The sequence below is a fragment of the Gambusia affinis genome, linkage group LG21 (assembly GCF_019740435.1).
Source record: "Gambusia affinis linkage group LG21, SWU_Gaff_1.0, whole genome shotgun sequence".
NCBI lineage: Eukaryota > Metazoa > Chordata > Actinopteri > Cyprinodontiformes > Poeciliidae > Gambusia > Gambusia affinis.
In genome coordinates this window covers 1,295,498-1,316,245 of record NC_057888.1, presented here as the reverse complement: position 1 = coordinate 1,316,245, position 20,748 = coordinate 1,295,498, and the positions used below count along the sequence as shown (strand labels likewise).

The following is a 20,748-nucleotide window of genomic DNA, read 5'->3' as shown; positions in this document are numbered from 1 at the left end:
ACCAGAGAAAAGAGAAATATCCACCAGAAACTCTGAGACTTTGAGATTAATCAACATTTGGATGTTTTAAAATCAGTCCACCCTAAAAAAATATTTTAATGCTATTTTACTCCTTAAAATAACATCCAAACTGTTCAAACATAAAGATTAATAACAATTTTAAAATATAATCATGTAATATTTTATGATAAATAAAATGTTAAAGTAAAATGAAAATAATAAAAATCAGATAACTGAATTAATAAATGTAAATTGAACAAATAAAAAAGCAGGAAAATAAAATTTATTTGATTAACTTTTACATATAAAATGTTTTTACACTTTATTATCTTTTATAAATGAATTAATTTTTTCTAATTAATTTACACCATTTAACCTCTGAGGTCTGAAGGAAGACAAGCAGCTGGTTTGGTTAATTGTTTATTTATTAAATAATTTCAAGCAGGATATCATAAAAATGTGACGACTGAAGACGCTGCTCGCTACCCTGATGGCGACGCTTTGAACCGAGACGAGTTTCTGTCCAGAACCTGATAGAAAACATTAAACTTTGATGAATGACGTTCAAACTACAGATTATTGTCGTCTTCTTCCTTTAACACACACACTCAGTCACACACACACAGAGTCTCTCACACACACACACACACACACTGGTTATGTTAGCTACAGGGATAGATTTGTCATTGACGTCACGCTCTAAAAAAACTAAATAGACAAATTTCATATATTAAATGTTGAAAATCCTTCATGAAATAGTTTGAAATGTACACTCTCCAGTGGCTTGTAAAATATACAGAAAGGTACAAAACTCCTCGTGGTTTCCTGCTACACAGACGAGGTTCTGCTCCGGTCCGGTCCGGTCCGCTAAGGCCACACCTCCATCACAACATCATAAATTATAAATTACCAACAATTTCCTCTTTTTGTGACTTTGATCTGTCATCCTTGGTGTCAGCTTCGGTCCTTTGAAAGCACACCAACCCCGAAGTTTCCAGATTTCTCGTCTTTATTGCCTCCTCAGCGCCGCCCCCCCCCCTGCGCTCGCCTCTGGGCTCGCCTCCGTCCTCTCACTGGTTCTTCAGGGCGTTGATGTGAGCGCAGATCTTGAGTGCTGGACCCAGTTTGATGTTCATGCTGGTCATCAGGTGATCCTCGGTCAGCAGCAGCAGAGCCTGGCCGTCGATCTCCTGCAGCCTGAAGGCCTCGGCCACGTCGCCGCAGCCTGACGGAGCAACACACACCATGAGCACAAAGTAAGTACACCCGCTTATTTACATCTAACTTAATGCAAACTGCTGAGAACGTGTGTGGAAAACTGACAAGCAGCTGGTTTGGTTAATTGTTCATTTATTAAATAATTTATAAATGGTCAGGAGAGAAGCCTCTAAAAACAAGATGGCAGCAGGACTAAGATAAGTAAAATAGTTTTTTGAAGACCAAAGTGAATAAAGATGTTTGGACCAACACAGGAAATCAGCAGGAAGAAGCACGGTGGTGGAGGCATGATGGTGTGGGAACACCAACAAAACAGAGTGAACTCAAGTTATGGCTGCTGATAACGGCTCAATTTTATCACAATGTTTTCTTTTTGTTTTATTCTTTATTTTTTCTCTGACATTTTACGTTAGAAATTAATAAATACTTTATTTAGTTTTATAACGTCAGTGTGATGATGATGATGATGAGGATGATGATGATGATGATGATGATGATGATGATGATGAAGGAGGCGTGTCGTCAGTTTGCCTCTCTGTAACCGGAGCGTTTAGAGGGAAATGAATCTGTTTGCTGAACCTGCAGACGGTTGGAGGCGTCACAGTTTTTCTCCCTGAGGGTTTTTCCTTCACCTCCAGATGTTTCTCCGGTTGCTCAACGACAGTTTGTGGTTAGAGAGAAGTTGCCTCAGCCTGCTGATGGTTTCTGTGATTTGTGAAACGTTTAATTGGATGATTGGATCCAGGGAAGCCGAGTCGCCGTCGTCTGCTGATGTTGGTGTAAATCACGCCGCTGGTTCCAGAGCGGCGGGAAGCGACTCAGGGTTCCATCAGCTCTGGGCTTTTCATTTTAGATTAGTTTTATTTCATTGTGATAATTAGTTTTAATTAGTTTTTAGAGTATGTTTGCTAATTTTTATCACTTAAATTGTTTATCTGTTATTTTTCTCCGCTGTGCCACACTGCACTGAATCAATAATACTTACATCTCAAAGTTTGTTAATCTTATTGTTCTATCGCGGCTACAGATGGGAATTAAAACAATAGCGCTTTTGCCATTGTGCGCATGCGCGACATTTCCGTATGTAAACAATAACATCCACCTGTCCTGCGGGCGGAGACTCACCCGGCAGCGTGTGGATGAAGGCCGTCACCTCCTCCACGCTCCACTGGGCCGGGGCGGGCCGGAACGTGGTGCTCGGCGTCGAGGCCGTGACGGCCGGCGCCGACGCCCTGCGCGCGCGCCGCGCCGCCCGCCGCTCCATCCTGGCTGCCATGGCAACAGCAGGATCCTCCTCTCCTCCGTCGTCGTCGTCGTCCTCCGCCTCTGCAAAGCCGTGCGGAGACGCCCCCGGGTCGTCCTCCTCCTCGGCCTTCTGCTCCGCCGCCGCCGGCTTCTCCTTCCTGTCTTTCTCGCGGCGCCCGGCGCTCCAGAGGTCCCGGGGCTGCGGGTTTCAATTTAATTAAACATTTTTAGAGGAGAAATAGTGACATGGTTCATAATTACCATGGAAAGGAATATGAGAATTAAACAAACCATAAACACAAAAATCAATGTTTAAAATAGCTTTTTATGTGGTACTTTATAATTTATCTTTTGCATTATTATTTTGTTTTTTAATGTGATATTATAAATTCAATTATTACAACGTTCCTTTACATTTCTACATATATTTAGTCATTTATCTTTTGTAAATTATTATTTGTTGTTTTCTGTTAAAAGTGAAGGAAAAAATAGACAAATGTAAAAGTTCTGATAAAAACATGGGAAAATCATTTTTAGTGATTTCTATAGCAAGAATTTAAATTTTGATTTTTGTATAAAACATTACAGAGATTTTGAATGTTTCTTGTAAGTGTTTAAAAAAAGTCAAAAAAGTTTTAAAAATATTCGTAGGACCAGTACAGTGGCTGTCATTGCTACATTGACCACCAGAGGGCGCAAACCTCCCATCTTTCCACTGTCTCTACCGTCTGGACCGAGTCAAGCTTTCGGTGTAAACTGGACTGGAGAACCTCAGTGGGTGATGTGAGTATCTGAACAAAGATTAATCTATGATCTAAATAGAAAAATGGTGAAAATTAAATAATTTCATGTCAGCCTAATTATTATGTGTCCTGGTTTTTTGACAGTAGTAGTAACCCAAAGGTTTCTCTGCTTTTCCTCGTTTTGATTTTAGTATTTTTTATGTAGGTGTGTTGTCATGTCAGAATGGAGGCTGGATGAGGTTCCTACCAAGCGCAGCAGCAGAGGTTTCCCCGGTACCGACTCGGCCCGGTTCAGAGCCGGTCGGGGCCTCTCGGACCGGCTGCCGGCGCTCAGGGCCCTCAGGCGCTTCGTCAGCCGGACGTTGAAACTGGAAGAGAAAGCCAGAGGCGCGGTGAGGGACGAGTCGCTCTGCTGCTCTGATTCAGGCTCAGATCTGGATTAACCAGATGTTTGCCTCTTCTCTGGTACCACAGAACCACATCCTGCCAGCGCCGCCGCCGCTGCAGCAGCTGCTGCAGCAGCTGGGGCTGCTGGGGCTGCAGCACTACCTCTGCAGCCAAGGTCAGAACTCACTTCGTTTAGGATTTACACAGTTTTTAATAAATGGAAACAGGTTTGTTATATTCAACTAAAACACACAAAGTAACAAAAAACTAAATTGAGAAAATATTTTCATTAACTTAAGTAAATAAAAATGGTAAATAAAGCTGCAGTAACTTAGAAAAAATATTTTTTTGCACATATTTGTTGAAACGGTCAAAGTATGGCATGAGATAGAAAAACATTGAAAAAAAGGAGCTACTTCCGTTTCTTCCACTGCTAATTAGAAACAACCAATCAGAGCCAGGGGGCGGGTCTTAGCGCTGACTATCACCATCAGTGTGGCTCATTTTCAGGTCAATCCTGATAAAACTTTGTCCAAAAAAATAGAAAACAATCAATGATTCCTAAACAGTCTGTCTGGAGACAGGAATCTTCAAAAATTATTTCTAAGTTTTGCTGCCCTGAAATGGACCAAGAAATGGACCGATCTGGTTCTGTTCTGAAGACAGAGGAAGCCGTTCTCACCCGCGAGCACAGGAAGTGGAGCAGAACCGTTTGGAGCGCATGAAGTTGTGGGCGTGGCCTCGCTTCCCGCAGAACTGACAGTGCAGCACCGTCCGGTCTCTGTGGCCCGACTCTGAGGGAACAAACACGGCCAGGGTGAGCCCGGTTCCGCCCGGTTCCGCCCGGTTCTGCCTGACCTGCAGAACGCGGTTCCGTTCAGCCTTACTGTTCCCCGGGTCGCCGGTGTCTCCGCCGTCCTCTTCCTCCGAGTCTGTGGACGGCTCCGTCGGCTTCACGGGTTCTGATGCGGGCAGCGCCGGCCTCCCGTTGGTCCCGTTCACTTCCTGGGGTTTGGGCACCTGCTCCGGAACCAGCAGGGAGGATCGGTTCACCTGGACCACAGAACAATCATCAGGTTAATATTCAGCACTTATTGTTCCTGAAGAAAAGAACCCAGGACATTACGGCAGAACTTCAGCAGAACCTTTATAAAAGCTGAATAAATATAAAACATAAAGCAGATTTATGGAAACATTTGGTTATTCTGCCTCCAACAGGAAATTTTAATACCCAGCTCTGACTGGAAAAAAATAAATGTTTCCATTTATAAAATTAATCTTAAAATGTAATTATATTTACTGAGCAAAAAATAAATAAACTAAAATGTAATTTTTAAAATGTAAATAAAAAACACGATGTAATATAAAAATATAAAGAACAAAAACCAAGAAAGAGATTAGACTATAATTGATTTAGTGGACTTTGACTAGACCCTTATCACATAAAAGGTTTCTGAGTGGAAATGTTCAGTTTCTTTGGGTTCTTACAGGAAACGGCTGCAGACCCTCCTGGATGACGAAGCCCTCCACCAGGTGAGTCAGAACCTGTCGCCCCTCAGGCCACGCCTTCATCTCCCAGGGGCCGCCCAGCGATTGGCTCTCAGACTCATCGTCTGATTGGTAGATGGGTTCGGCCTCGGCTTCTGCTGCATGATGGGAATCCGGTGGCGTTTCGTCAGGCTTCGCCGCCTGGTGCTGCGGCGGCAGACTGAGGTCGGTGGGGTGGGGGTCCTGAGCAGGGAGCAGGGGGGGAGGGTTCTCTGATGAGGAGGCGATGAAGGGGGAGGAGGGAGGAGACTGGGAGGAGAGACTGGACAACGCTGGGAGGAAAAGAAACGGAAATCTGGTCAATCTGCAGAGTCACAGCGAAGAAGGAACAAAACTAGAACATCCTGAGACGGGAAATTCATGAAATGATATGAAGGAATCTGAATATTTTCAGTGATAAAACTGCAAAAGGACCCAAATCTTAAATAAAACGCTGAGTCACTCGTTTCTATGGTGATTCCCTCCTTTCTGGGGCACGAGGGGCAGCACACAGCACCACTGTGCAAAGCATGTGAACTGTTTATATAGAGAGGAGAATCTGGGCATCGATGTAGTTTAAAGAAAAAATCTCAGTGATTTATTTATTTTAGTCCAAATCTAAAATAAATCCTAAAACTCAAACTACAAATAATAAAAGATATCAAAATGATAACTCATATAAAGTCTAACTTTAATTGACTAGTTTGAACTAAAAAGTTGTTTCTTCTGTAAATAAAGCCTGAGCTACGGAGCTTCAGAGACGGCAACATTTTAAAACTTTTTTTGACAAATTATAATCAGATACTTTCATTTCTTCCAAACTGCAGGAGAAGCAGGAAGCTGAAAAATGTTCAAGAACAGGCAGTTTTAACGTTACAGTAAATATTTATGAACCAAATATAAACAAAGAGATTAGGTTAAATTTATGTTGGAGGAAAAAAAACATCACAGTTCTCAAAATGTAATTTTTCTCTTGACTCATCTGGTTTGTTCTGCACATTTAGAGGAACTGAAACAAATTTGTCAGCCAGGATTCATTTTGAATCTGACAGGAACCTGGTTGTTTAAATGAGGATTTCAGTCCAATATGGGTTATGATACCTCCAGTTTCTGGCTTTTGTCTCTTGTTTGATAATGCTAGAAAGCATCTGACTCTCCTACGACATAAAGCTGATCGCTATGGAGACGATGGAGATTAGAGATTAAAGGTAGTATAATCCGATTTAATCCAACTCCAGTCCGTCTGTCTATAAAGTCCAGTTTGTTTGGTGAATGCTAATCAAACTCTGGTTTGGTTTTGTTGAAGTGAACTCTGGTTCAGTTTGAATGCATATGAGAATGCTAAGCGGACCAGAAAGTGCTCCTAAAGAAGGAAGTGGACCACAGCGCAGGACCAAATGAGTCGTCCTCTGGCTGAAGCCAAAGAGAAATCCTGCAGCGGCTAAAATCTGACGCTGCGCAACTTTTGTTTCCATTTTGTAAAGAAGGAAGTAGCACTGAGGAATTTTCTGAGGTTTTTGTGTCGTTTCCTCCAGTGGTTTTTGGTGCAGCGCCCCCACAGGCCAGGAGGGGAACAGGCTGCTCAAAGGGTTTGAATCATTTGTAAAGCGAACCACAAACCGAGTCTACCGGACTTTGAAAACATCCTGATTACTAGGATTATATCATATTTTGGTTTGGCGGCCAGAATCGGACCCGGTCTGATCCAATGATGGAGTAGAATCACTGAGCAGAACGTTCTGTGTTGGGAGATACCTGACTGATTGTCGGACTGGGTCGACATGTTCTCACAGAAGTCCTCCTGGTGGGGCTGAAGGTCCCGTTGAGGTTCTGGCAGCCTCTGGCTTTGGACCTCAGGAACCGGTCCTGTTGCTGGTGATTGGGCCAGAACTGGTCCTGGGACTGGTTTATGGGTCAGAACTAATCCTTTCATTGGCGTTTGGGTTGAAACTAGTTCTGTTACTGGAGATTTAACTGGAACAGTTTCTGATACTGGTTTATGGGTCAGAACCAGTTCTGTTACTGGTGTTTGGGTTGAAACTAGTCCTGTTGCAGGAGCTTTAACTGGAACTGGTCCAGTAACTGGTTTATGGGTCAGAACAAGTTCTGTTACAGGACATTTAACCGGAACTGGTCCTGTTACTGGTTTACGGGTCAGAACCAGTTCTGTTACTGGTGTTTGGGTTGAAATCAGTTCTGTTGCAGGAGCTTTAACTGGGACTGGTTCTGTTACTGGAGTTTTGGTTGAAGATGGTTCTGTTGCCGGTGTTTTGACTGGGACTGGTCCAGTTATTGGAGTTTGGACTGAAACTGGTCCTGTCACCTGGGTTTTAGTCGGAACCGGTCCTTTTACCGACGTTTTCACAGCACCTGGTCCTGGTACTGGTGTTACTGGTTCTGCTACTGAAGGTTGGGTTGAAGCTGGTCCTTTTACTGGTGCTAGTCCTGTTACCAGTGTTTTAGTGGAAACCAGTCCTTTTACTGGAACCTTAACAGGAAGTGGACTTGTTACTGGAGGTTTAACAGGAAGTGGACTTGTTACTGGAGCTTTAACAGGAAGTGGACTTGTTACTGGAGGTTTAACAGGAAGTGGACTTGTTACTGGAGGTTTAACAGGAAGTGGACTTGTTACTGGAGCTTTAACAGGAAGTGGACTTGTTACTGGAGGTTTAACAGGAAGTGGACTTGTTACTGGAGCTTTAACAGGAAGTGGACTTGTTACTGGAGGTTTAACAGGAAGTGGACTTGTTACTGGAGCTTTAACAGGAAGTGGACTTGTTACTGGAGGTTTAACAGGAAGTGGACTTGTTACTGGAGGTTTAACAGGAAGTGGACTTGTTACTGGAGCTTTAACAGGAAGTGGACTTGTTACTGGAGGTTTAACAGGAAGTGGACTTGTTACTGGAGCTTTAACAGGAAGTGGACTTGTTACTGGAGGTTTAACAGGAAGTGGACTTGTTACTGGTTTTTCACCTGGAACGGATTCTGTTACTGGACTCTGGACTGAAACTGTTGATTTGAATGGACTTTTTACTGGTGCTGGAATGAGATCCAGTTTGGGTTTTGATCCCTTGCTGGAGTCTTTAACGGTGTCCGGATGTGGAGCCGGTTCTGTGTTCTGGCCGGTCTGCTGGTCTGATGTTTCCATGGGAGTATCTCCTCCCTCGTCCTCCACCTCCTCATGTTTCCTTTTCTTTCCTGTTTGTCTCCTCTCTCTGTCTCTCTGGTCTTCTTTTACCTCCATCTGATCCGATTCAGGTTCCTGCTCCGTATCTGTGAGCTTCTCCTGCTTTATCGTCTCTGTTTGGACATTTTTCTCCACCTGGAGGTCTTTACCGGCGCTCCGTTCCTCTCTGATTCCTGGTCTCACTCCTCGGCTTATGGCTCCTTGATCTTCACTCTCCTTCTGCTCTCTCTTCTTGGTCAAAGTTTGTGTGTGAGATTGAGCAGAAGGCAAAGCAGAGGGGTTCAAAAGAAGAGGATTCAAGTCGTCCTTGTTTGCAGTCTTCTTTGATTGGCTGGAACGCTCAGGCATCTCGGCGGGCTTGGACTGGACCGCAGGGTGGACGTACGTTACCGCCTGTGGCTGCTGACTGGAGGAAAGGGCGATCATCTGTAGCTGCCGCGCTGCAGACGGTGAGCGCTCAAAGTGGTTGGAGGAAGATAACGGGCTGTGTTGGGACGGGCTTGGACCCAGAACGGTTTGAGTTAACGGAGAACTCTTCAGCCCAGTCAGCTGTTTACTGACAGATGTGACCTGGCTGGAGGGAGCCGCAGCGATGGGGTGGAGAGATTGTCGAGGGATTGTTGCTCTGTGACTGCTGGGAGAGTGAAGCCTGGGTCGCAGAGGGACGGCCCGGACCGGAGAGTAGAGAGCTGGAAGAAGCAAAGAGGAGGAACTCATGTCAACATGAACATTTTAAACAAGGCATGATTTAGACTTGAAGTTTACTGTGGCTATGGAGGTTCGTTTTCTGATTTATTACGTCATGATTCTGCAGAAAACTTAAAACCTAAAAACCTCTTTCACTCAGGATAAAGACCCAGCTATGATGTAAGAATATAAGAAGAATGTGTGCCGTCTTTCAAAAGTCTTGATGAGGTCTTTGTGACGTCCTGGTGACGTTTTGGCAAGTGGAGGCCATCTACTGTTGGTAAAGACTCACTGGGTCTTCGAGAAGTTTTAGTAAAGTTTTATAAATGTTTTATAAAATGTCTTCATTTGTCTTCAGTTGTATACAGTTTAAATTAAAAGATAAAATAAGAAAAACTGCTTGAATCAAAATCTTCTGTCAAAAATATAAAGAAATTGTAAAAGTTTAGTTTGTTCTTGTTCCAACAGATTTACTGTTAAAACTTCAGTAAGGAGTAAATATAATATATCAGATTAACAGGAATGTGATGTTTTATTCGCCCATGTTGCTTTAAAAACACCTCAATAAAGATAAAAGTTTATGTAAATTGACAAAACATAAACTAAATCATGTATTTTATAAGGAACACGAAGCCTTACTTGGAGGCGGAACGGAAAGATGGCGGCCGGGCGTGGTCGGGCCCTCGGTTGCCGTGGCGCTGGGCTGCGGTCGCGGCCTGAGCGGGGGGAAGACGGGGGCGCCGGGCCGAGAGAGGAGCGGCGGCGCCGAGGAGGGCGGCTTCAGCCGCAGGGACGGGGGGATGGTGAGGGTCCCGGGGGGAGGAGGCCTCAAGGTGAGGCTCTGGAGCTGCAGGGGAACCGGGAGAGAAACCATGGTGAGGGACCGACCGCTGCTTAGCAACGGTTACCGGGCAACCTTACGACTGAAGCTGCTGCTAGTCAAAGGAAAGCATAAAGATCCAGCAGGCTCACCTGGGCGGAGGCGGGGTTAGAGGAGGGGACGGAGGAGGAAGAGGAGGAGGAGGAAGAGGGCGGCTGTGCAGGTCGCATAGCAGAAGTAAGAATGAGCTGCGAGGAAATCAGAGGAGGCAGAAGAAAACGAGGAGGAAATACAGGGAGGAGAGCAGGAAGGCAGAGCTGAGCATCAGTGAAAAATGAAATCATTTCCTCTCAGTTTAATCTACAGCAGGTTATTAGAAAAAAGGAGAAAACTTTTAATTAATCTCAAACTTTCTAGAACTTTTATAAAGTCAATCTCTAAATTTCTGAGTATTTTCCAGTAAATTTTACACTTTTCAAACTCAGAAATGTAGACCTTTTATCAAGAAATGTTTGAGTTTAATATGAAAACGTTTGAGTTTCTTTGTCTGAAATGTTCTCCTGTTCTTAGCTGCATGGACCTAAAATGGCTTCAATAATGTTCTTAGAAACTGCAGAATATACCCAATATTAAAATCTCACCGGCATCAACCACCTGAATATATTTACTGCTAACATAAACTTTACTTGCATCTTTTGAATAATTTAACAAAAGGAAAGACATCAGTGTGATCAGACCAGGCCAGGAAAAACTTTAGGGAACCAGAGCTAATAAGAGAAGATTAAAATAAATAATTGTATTTATTTCAACAAGAGGCCATGGCCCCCCCGGCCCCCCCAGCCCCCCCTTGGGGTTCCCACTGTGTCACTGCATTAAATATAATTATAATAATATAATTACTTTTGTGCCAAAAATGAGGATTTACTTGAAACACTTTTGTTTTCAAAAGCATGACGATCTTAATCTGATCTTAAAAATGTGTGTGTGTGTGTGTGTGTGTGTGTGTGTGTGTGTGTGTGTGTGTGTGTGTGTGTGTGTTTACCATCTGAGCTCTCAGCAGCACCTGGTCCTGCCCCGACCCTTTGAGGTTTTTCCCCAGGAGCAAAGTCTGCTGGGAAACCCTCTGCCTGACAGGTGAGGCGTTCTGATTGGCTCGTGCCAGACCAGGTGTGCCCACAGGATGAGGCTGCTGCGCCTGGAACAAAGACAAAGAATGAGATTAAAGGAGAAAACGTCAGAAAAAACAGGAGATTCTGCTGCGTTTTAATGAGAATTGAGACATTTAGTGAATTGATGTTCATTAAAAACAGCTGAATCATCAGTTCTGCTGTGAATCATCGAGTTTCCTGGAAAAACCCAAAGCTAACCGCCACTGCTCACTTTTACCCAACCTTTGTTTCACTGCAAAACTTTAAAAGAACTAAAGACAAAACAGCAAACTGAAGATTTGAACCGATTCAGGATTTAAATCAGTGGTTCTGGTCCGGATCGGGTCGCTGTGAACTTTAAATATGAATCAGATCATAAATAAATCCATTTAGCAACATGTGGATTTAGTCCAGAAAATCTGTTTTTTTAAGAGACTTTCTAAAAACCAGGAGTTGTTGACTCCAATCCCACCAAACCTGGTTCTCACTGACGCCGTTTTGTTTCTGCTGCCTGGAGCCGTTTGGTAACGAGTCACGATGTTGTGATTACATTAAAACCCCGATGAGCCACTCCTGCTCCTTATCACTGATGTTTGATTTTAGCATAAATACATGCCAACTTCGTTATAAAAATAAAGATACTTTGTCTTGTACTAAACATTTTCCACTGTAAGGAAATTATGGTTGCAAATAGAAAGTCTCAATGTTCATCAACTGGGATGCATTTGAGAGCCATTTGAAATGAGTTTTTCTGTAAAATGCTTTGAGACGATCTCTGTTATGAATTAGTGTGATATAAATAAACTGAATAACTGTTCAAAAGTAAAAAAACGTAGGAATAAAAATGGTTTGTTTCTGCATTTTGAGAGGATTTCCAGATGTAAACGTCTTTTCCGTCGGTGCCTCTCTCACATTTCAGCTGCATTTTGTTGGCAGAGTAAAAACTAAATGTGATGCTGAAGCTGTGAGATGAAACCTCAGAGCAGCCGCTCTGACCGGCGCCTGAACGCATCACTTCCTGTTCTGCAGACAGGATTCAGACTGCAGAAACAGGGAGATGATCAGTTCTTTATCTCTAAATTTAACATAAACTTATAATTAAACACAAACTATTGAGGCTTAAATATTTTAATTCTTCATTTTTCTTTGCTGAAGATTTTTTTCTGTTTGAATCCTTGGAAACTTTCATCCATGTTCTGTTTGTCAAAAACCCAAATCCTGCCACTGGTGGAAAACGTCTCGGTTTTTCTTCCTCTGGATCAGAAACTGAAAAAATGTTGGAATTTTTCATGTCAAGAAAAATAAAAAAAGAGTCTTTGGACCGACAAACAGCACCGGTCCAAAGAACCAGGAACAGATGAAAAGATGATCTTTGGTTTCATTAATAAAATAAATTTATCTCCATCTAATAAAGACTGTGTGAGTCGCCACCATCAACTAATACTCTGAATAATTAAATAATGTTTATTTTATTATTTATTTGCTTCTTTTAATGCATTAATGTTGAACAAAAGGATTATGTGACTAAATGAAAAATCACCAGAACTTGACAGTTCATTTTTTTTACCCTCCAGGTTTTTTTTTGTGGCTTTAATGTTTCTGATATGACAGTAAACTGACAGGGAAGAGAGGAAGACATGCAGAAAATATCGTCTGGTCTGGGAATCGAACCAGCGCCGGCCACGTCGAGGACTCAGGGCCACTATGCCACCACGGCACGCCCACAACAATTCTTTTTTTAAAATAATTGATTAATCTGCAGAATAATCAAGTAATAAATGTTTGTTGTGTCATTAAGAAAGAAATTAAAATTATCATTTTTATTTGAATCTTTTAATGTATTTCTAATATTGTCTAAAAGCTCAATTAGTGCCTAAATGAAAAATCTATTTTTGTTCGATTATCCATCAGAATAATTGATAAATTAATTGATAATTGAAATAATCGTTAGCTGCTGCTCAGTCAGCTATTAGTTTAAACTTTAACTCTGAACCAGGCGGGTTCCTCCCTCTTCACCTCTAAATCTAGAACATCCTTCACAGATTCTCCTCCTCCTCAGGTGCAGGACTCACCTGGCGGCCCGGCGGGCTGGCCGGGGTGTGAAACGGCGTGATGGGCGGGGAGGTGGGCCCCCCCCGGGCGTTCCCATTGGTCAGGCCGCTGGACGTCTTGGTGGAGGTCGTGGTGCCGCCGTGTGTTGCAGCCGACGAAGACGAGGCCACGGGTGAAGCTGCGGTCGCCGTGACAACAGAGGAGGAGGAAGGAGGCGCCTTGGAGGCCGGGGAGGGCAGGATGGAGCGGGAGTAGGTGCGCAGCGTGGGGGCCGCCGTGGAGGTGAGTTTAGGCGGAGCCGGGATGAGGATGTGAGGGGACGAGGCTCCGCCCCCCGACGCCGCCTTCGGTCCGTGGGCCGAGGAGACGGAGGGGGCGGGGGTCAGGGGGGGAGGAGGGGAGGCGGTGGTGGGAGTCAGTGTGGGGGTGGGCGAGTCCAGGAGCATGGGGTTGGGGATGAGCCGTGGGGGGGTCGGGGTGGTGGGCGTGTAGGGGGCGGGGCCATTGGCGGCCTGTTCTGATTGGCTCTGCTGAACCAGCTCTTTGTCCATCATTCAACGCTGAAACAAACTGAGACAAACAGAAACACGTTTTAGCCAAACTGGGAACTGCTAGCTAGCATGTTAGCATCGCTAACCCTGAAACCATAAACCGTCAGATTCACACCTGCAGACATCTTCAGCTAAAACATAACCAATAAACTTTCTTATCTTCACTTATATAAGACTCTATAAAGACCCCAGAAAAATTAATTTAGGGGAAGCTAACTGCGCTAAAGGTCTTTAAAGAAAGCAAAATGCTAAAGCGCTAAAGAAAATGTTAGCTCCGCTATTAGCGCAGCAGTGGAATTGTGTCCACCACTAATCTACAGACTATTAGTTTGTCTTTTCACACCTGAGAATCAGGAATTAAAACAACTAATAAATAAGTCGTTGGTTGTCCGAATCAAAAAGTCTAAACAAAGTAAGTGCACCCCGTTGTTCAGCGAATTGTTTTAAAACTAGTGGTGGGACTCGATTAAAATGTTTAATCAACTTCTGTATTAAGGTAATTACATTTGAATTGAAAACTATATATTGACAAAAATAAACTTTTCCAATTCAAAAACCCTTTTTTTGGTAAATTATTGAATAAATAAACTGATGAGCTCAACAACAAAGATGTTTATAGTTTTATAGATGGTTGAAACAATCAGATTGTTTCAGTTTTATTCTCTCTGTTCATCTTTCCAGAGTTTCAGAAACTTCTGATCACTGCTGGAGCTTCTTTAGAAATAAGGGCTGCGGATGCTAATATTAGCGCTAGCTGCTACAGGTTTAGCATTGAGATGCTACTTTAGGCTTTGCTGACAGGCTAGCTGATTTTAGCACAACTTGACCACAGCAGTATTCTTTTCCAGCGTCCAATCAGATCGTTCAGAGGCAGAAATTAACCCCAGCTGGTCGAGAGGAGACTCTTCCATCGCTGCTGTTTGCAGATGTGCATCAGATTTACAAAAGTACCAGAAATACAAAGGTTCCAGTCTGTACAAAAGATGCAAATAATTGCACTAAAAATGTTAAAACAGGGGCATGCTCTGGTGGCGTAGAGGTTAGCGCGCCCCACGTTTGGAGGCCTTCAGTCCTCGACACGGCTGTCGTGGGTTCGATTCCCGGACCCGATGACATTTGCCGCATGTCTTCCCCCCTTGTCCTTCCCCCTTTCCTGTCAGCCTACTATGAAAAAAGGGACACTAGAGCCCACAAAAAGGACCCCCTGGTGGGGGGGAGAAAAAAAATAAATAAAAAATGTTAAAACAATATAATATTGTATTAATGTTTTAAGGTCCTGGCCCTGTTTATAACTCCTCCTAGATTGATAAGCAGCAGCAGTTGCTGATATGTTAACACCTTTATGCTCCAGATCAAACATCGATGATCTGTTACTGCAGCTCCTTCCTTCCTGCAGGTTGTTTATTTTTCACCACATATTGGATTTCCTGTTGGTTACTGTCTGATTTAATCTATTTTTGTCGTAAATCGTAGTAAAAACGTGATGGAAATGGACCCAAATAAAACCACCTGACATGCTGTGTCACTGCTGTTCTGGTTTTTCACAGCGTGGGGTGAACCGGTCCTCTGGCTGCGACCCAGAACCTTTACACTGACGGTGTCGGGTGTCACCAAGCCGACCGTGTCACTCGCCTCCCTCCCTGTTTACATATCTAATCCATCGCTGTCTGGCTAGAAGAAAAACTGGCTTCCCTCATTCAGAAAAATTCAAAAAATTTTAATCCATTTCTGGTTTTTTTATAAATAATTCTCTGATTACTTTCATATTTTATATCTGGATAATCATGTTTCTACACAAAGAGGCTGAAATTAAATTAAAATTCTGCAGCAGTTCCTCTTTCAAAGAAGAGTTTGAAACGTCAACATGTGAAGAGCTCCGATCTTTCTGATGATATTGGGATTATTTTTGTCTTAAATGCAAAATGTTTATATTTATTTTACAGTTTTGGTTTAAATACTGCTCTGAATATGTTGTTTTTAGAGTCTGTGTTCTCCAGTTACTGATTAATTGATTACTAAATTAGTTGACAATTATCTGAATAATCGATTTGTTATGATTGATGATTTAAATCGTTGGTGCAGCGGAAACATTTGAAGCCTGTTTGATCATCGTCTCTGAAGCGTTTATTTCCTCTTGGTGCAGATCAGGAGTTTAGGATGTGAAGCTTTGTGTTCACATGATCGACGTTCACACAGATAGAAAACTAACTTCAGAGTTTTACCAGGAGGAGGAAAGATGGGAGAATCGGCTCTTTTTTTTTAGTTTGGTTTGATTCCTGTTCGGTTTCTTTCGCCTGGTTCTGAGTGTCTGGATCCATTTAAACCCAGAAACTCATTTGTCTCGTTTTTATTCTACAACTCTCCAGTATCCACTGTATCCTCACAGTTCCTCTCAGTTCCTGAACCCAGAAGGTTTTCCACCAACTTCATTGATTTTAGAGACAATTTGCATTTTTACATCTAGAACTTTTGATTTATGCGTTTCCACCTTCAGTTGTGTTACAGTTTTAGCTCAGACTAGCTGGACTCGTCTCTATGACCCAGCAGTTGTGATGCTGCAGGTATGAAACAGTTAGCGGTTAGCGCTAAGACACAGCGGCCCCAAGATGAAAGCCGTGATAGTGAACCGTCTGAATTTGAGTCTGAGCTCAGATGGACCAAACTGAACAGGAAACATCACTGGTGCATGTCACCTCTGCTCCTTTTGTTTTACTGCTGTTGTTTTGACATGTGGTATTGGCAGAGTTGTTCAACAACTCATTAAAGTAGCAGTACTGAGCTAAAACCACCAGCTCATTAGTGGTGTTAATCAGTTCCTGAACTTTGAATCAAACATGGATTTCTATGGCAATTTCCAACTGATTAGAGCTAAAAAAAAACAAACCTGATAATAAACACGGTTCTCTGCAAAGGAGAAGTTTCTGAAACAGTTGTAACACCTCTGTGTCACCTGTGAAGCTTTTACCACTTCCTGTTCTCCGGCCTGGCTCTGCAATGAGCTGGTCTGATGTGTTGCTGCAACAACAAGCAACACGTTGATTCAGCAGGTTTCTATCTATCTATCTATCTATCTGTCTGTCTGTCTGTCTGTCTGTCTGTCTGTCTGTCTGTCTGTCTGTCTATCTATCTATCTATCTATCTATCTATCTATCTATCTATCTATCTATCTATCTATCTTTTCACACAATTCAATTCCGATTTCTCAAAGAAATCCTTTGTTTATTACTGTATTAATTAAATGAGACCCAATCGGTCTTCTGTGTGAACGCTTTACGACCCAGAAGAAGAACGTTGACGTCACACAGCAGTGGTTTGTTTACGGAAGTAATAATGGACGCCGCCATCTTTGGATCGATTTTAATATTCGTTCAACCATCAAAATATCAAAACCAGAAGAAGGAAGCGGATGAAAATGAAGCACAACTACATTTATGGCTCTTAGTGGAGAATTAACTGCGGCTTTTGTCAGTTGACGTCACGTTGAGGGAACAGCTACCCTACTGCGCATGTCTTAATGAAAGGTTTTTATTAAACCAGATAAAACCCCATTGAGACCAATATCGCTTTCACTGGAGGGACCTGGCCAAGAAAGGCAGCAGCACGTCATAATAAACAGAAATTACAAAAATACACGTTAGAAATATGTAATATAGGCTATAATATATAAACAGATATCTGACAATGAAGAGGAGTTGGAAAACTAATTTGAAAAAACGGTGGCAATTTACGATTTAAAATTGTTCTCTGCAGAAGAATGTCCTATTTTACCTGCTAGACTATTTACATTTAGGCAAATAAAATACATTTCAATTTGCGCCAGATCACTTCACCTGGCGCTCCTGAAGATGTCAGAGGTTTTATTTTAGCACCATCTCCGGTTCAACCTGCTGCATTTTAACTCCAGATGTTGGCTGCAGCTACATCTGGCTCATCGGAACTGCACGTCTCATTAAGAGATTACCGTGAATAAAACGGTTGATTGCTGGTGAAAAACGTCCGGCGCCATTTTCTCTGTCAAACTCAACGGACTGTGAGGCGTCTGGTCACCAACGGGTCACTCCTCTCAGTTTGGAAGCATAACGTAGCTACTTTATTAAGCTGCGACGGTCAACTCTTGTGGATGCTGCTAAAATGCTGCTAATGTTAACAAATGTGGGTAACCATGGCAACCACTGGCCGTTGCGGTCCGCTGTATTTATAAACAAATATCCCTCTAGAAGTTCATAAATCTAATTAATACATTATTTTTACCTCCAGATTTACTTGTCTGACTCCTTTTAGTCAGAATTATGACGCTTGTGTCACGTAAATGACGTCAGACTTCGATAAAATGCGTCATGAAAGCAGTCGGATATGATTCAGTTCAACATGTGGAAATAACTCAGATCGGATTTTTGGGATGTGAAAAGATCGGAATTGGAACCATATGAACTTTTGGGAGTTAAAACATTTGAATAAAATCTAAAACTGAGATGATTTGAGCTGCGGATCAGTTCACATTCATTCAAACAATTATTTTAATACTTTGCTTTATACACGTGAATTATTGTTGTTTTTATTTTTTCATTCACTATCAGCTCTCAACCAAAGTGTTTACATCCTGCATGTTGTCATCAAACATTTTAAAGCTTTAAGCACATCCACATTCTGTACATTTATTTCAAAAACAACAAACAAACCAGTTGCACATTTATTGGGTTATGACATAATTATTTCTAATAACTGCACATTGTGTTATATCATCTCGCTGTTTTATTAATCTGGTTGCTTTTCCAATAATCTTTATTTTCATGCTTCTATTGTGTCTATTTCTACTCTATTCTACTCTGTTTTTCTATGCAGTTTGGATTTATTCCTAACTGAAGAACTAAATCACTGAAAATATTCCAATAAATTTGACATATTTTGCTTTCAAATGTCACATTAATGCCCATAATTTGGGATTTTGTGAGGAATTGGTGAACAGGTGAAACCTGTGGTCGCTCCGCACGCTGGAGACTCAGCTAAAGATCCCCAGATGGGTGAAAACTCGGGTTCGGGTCCAAATGTGAGCAATACGCGCAGCCTGGGCTCCGTTCGGTCCAGCCCGTCCCCAGGCAGACAGGTGCCGCTCCAGATGCCGACATCTGGCCCCGCAGCCCCGCTTTCACGCACGCTGTGACAGTTAGGCCAGAGAGCATGCATGTGACTATCAGAAAAAGACCGAGAAAAAGATGGAGCCAGGCCTTCACGGCGCTGAGTCTGACGCCGGAGCCGTCCGGCGCTCTGCGTAACGCGCTCCGCTCACCTACCTGCGGAAAACGGCGTCGTGGCGCAGCTTATCCCCGCAGCTCTCCATCAGAAGCGGAGCGCATGTTGATCAATCCCGCGGCTGTTATCTGATGAACGGCTCTCCGCTGCCTCGGCTGGATCCGATGGGCGTGTATGAAGCTTCACTTCCTCGTCTGACAGCGCAGGGGCCGCCGCGAACAGCGCGTCAGCCTTCTGCAGACAATACCGTCCCCGAAGCGCCGCGGAGGGCCGATGCTTCCGCGGCCCCTGCACCCACACAGGGGGGGCCAAGTTCAAGCGCGGTCCGGGCCCGGTTGTGCTGTCCGTGTGCGTGTGAGCGTGCGTGGCGCACTCTGTTTATGGTTTCATCACAGCCCCGGTTCGTTCCCCGCGGAGCGGTCCGTGACTCTGGCCTCCAGATGGGGGGTTCGGGGGGGGGCCCCGCGGGTCTCCGGGGAACCAGCAGCAGTCTCACCTGCCGGGGTCTGCGGCTGGAAACGAGCCCGGCTGGGGGCCACCGATAGCGGCTGTGAGGGCCTGATCAGTCCGCTGCTGGTGGAGGCGATGGAGGCGGAGTGCTGAGGGAGAGCGGAGAGACAGCACCACACAGAGCCCAGGAGGACCGGAACACGCTGCTGCTGCTGCTGCTGGACCTGCTGGAGGACAGCCGAACTACAGCCGAACTACAGCTGGACCCGAGTCACTCACAGCACAGCCAGAACCCGAACCACAGAGTCAGAGCGGGAATAACCTGTTAATGAATGAGTAATAAACAGTTAAAGGGCCAGTAACACGTGTTCTCCAGCCACATGTGCATTTTATAGAACAATTACTATAAATGAGTAAAATGCTGCATACACTTCAAAAAATCAGATTTTTCAATTTAAAGCATTGAAATCGGGTCTCTGTCTCTTTAAAAACTCCTGCTCCTTCTGAAGCTCCGCCTCCTGGAACTCAACCCAACATGGCTCCTCTAGTAACCCTTTAATCAATCAATCAATCAATCAATCAATCAATCAATCAATCAATCAATCAATCAATCAATCAATCAATCAAATTCAATGTGTACGGCTCATTTCAGCAGCCAGGCATTTCACAGTGATTTACATCATAACAAACGTTTTTAGCAGCGTTTCACTGAGCTCAGCTCAGCTGAAGGGGGGGGGGGGCTGTGGGGGATGAAGCCTGTGACCCTTGGAATAATTTTTTGTGGCCCTGACTGCAGTAGCTGCAAGTGGAGTTGATCCAAATAAACAGAAAATGTTCAGAACAACACAAATATTTTTTCTTTTATGAGCCACTTTTTCTTTTTACTTTGACTGGGCCACAAACATCCAGAAATCTTTTAGTTAGCAGTAAAAGTTTTCTGGAAGCAGGAAGTTTAGAAGAAACTTCTTGATTTTGTTGCTGAGATTAGACTAAACACATTTTCTAAACCAACAAAAAAGAAAAGAAAACTTAATACTTTGTTTTATTGACAAAAATATCTGAGACAGTTTTCAACGTTTACAATAAATGTTTAGTTTCATGAAAACACTGCATGTTTAAATAACAAAAATTAAAGATTTACAGTAAAATTATTCACTTTTTAATTATTTTCAATGGGAAACAACGTGGTAATTTTCATCATGTTGCAGAAAGTTTCTAAAGTTCTGAACTTTTCTTTGGACTTTTGCTGCTTTTCCGTCCAGTTTTAGTTTCCAGAACATTTTATATGAATTAAATTGAGTTTATCTGACAGAAAAGCCGTCTGTGGATTTTGGTGAAGGTTTCAGCAGGTGAGCCTCTGGGCCCGACCGGTGCATCCTGTTTCCCATGATGCATCGCTCTTTCTGCGAAGCTGCTTCTTTATCTTGATAGAGAAACTTTACATACTGGATTCAGTTGTTTCTGTTAATGTGCAGCAGATGGT

At 43.2% G+C, this 20,748-nt stretch overlaps 2 protein-coding genes and 1 long non-coding RNA gene across 3 annotated transcripts; 1 reads left to right on the top strand and 2 right to left on the bottom strand.

Moving 5' to 3' along the window:
- Nucleotides 1-407: 407 nt before the first annotated feature.
- On the bottom strand, nucleotides 408-7,895 carry LOC122824419 (polyhomeotic-like protein 2). Its single transcript, XM_044105093.1, has 7 exons — nucleotides 6,876-7,895; nucleotides 5,082-5,413; nucleotides 4,481-4,646; nucleotides 4,276-4,387; nucleotides 3,454-3,574; nucleotides 2,344-2,662; nucleotides 408-1,225 (listed from the first exon to the last, which is right to left on the bottom strand). The coding sequence occupies exons 1-7, from the start codon at nucleotides 7,051-7,053 to the stop codon at nucleotides 1,071-1,073; spliced, it is 1,383 nt and encodes a 460-aa protein (XP_043961028.1). The 5' UTR covers nucleotides 7,054-7,895; the 3' UTR covers nucleotides 408-1,070.
- LOC122824490 lies at nucleotides 1,170-3,477 on the top strand. The gene is made up of 3 exons (XR_006369510.1): nucleotides 1,170-1,256; nucleotides 3,115-3,246; nucleotides 3,398-3,477. It is a non-coding gene; the product is annotated as an uncharacterized LOC122824490 (long non-coding RNA).
- Nucleotides 7,809-19,565, bottom strand: LOC122824647 (flocculation protein FLO11-like). The gene is made up of 7 exons (XM_044105509.1): nucleotides 18,857-19,565; nucleotides 13,035-13,584; nucleotides 10,857-11,009; nucleotides 9,967-10,062; nucleotides 9,634-9,841; nucleotides 7,933-8,996; nucleotides 7,809-7,817 (listed from the first exon to the last, which is right to left on the bottom strand). Exons 2-7 carry the CDS (start codon nucleotides 13,566-13,568, stop codon nucleotides 7,809-7,811), a joined length of 2,064 nt encoding a protein of 687 aa, XP_043961444.1. The 5' UTR covers nucleotides 13,569-13,584; nucleotides 18,857-19,565.
- Between the last annotated feature and the right edge of the window lie 1,183 nt (nucleotides 19,566-20,748).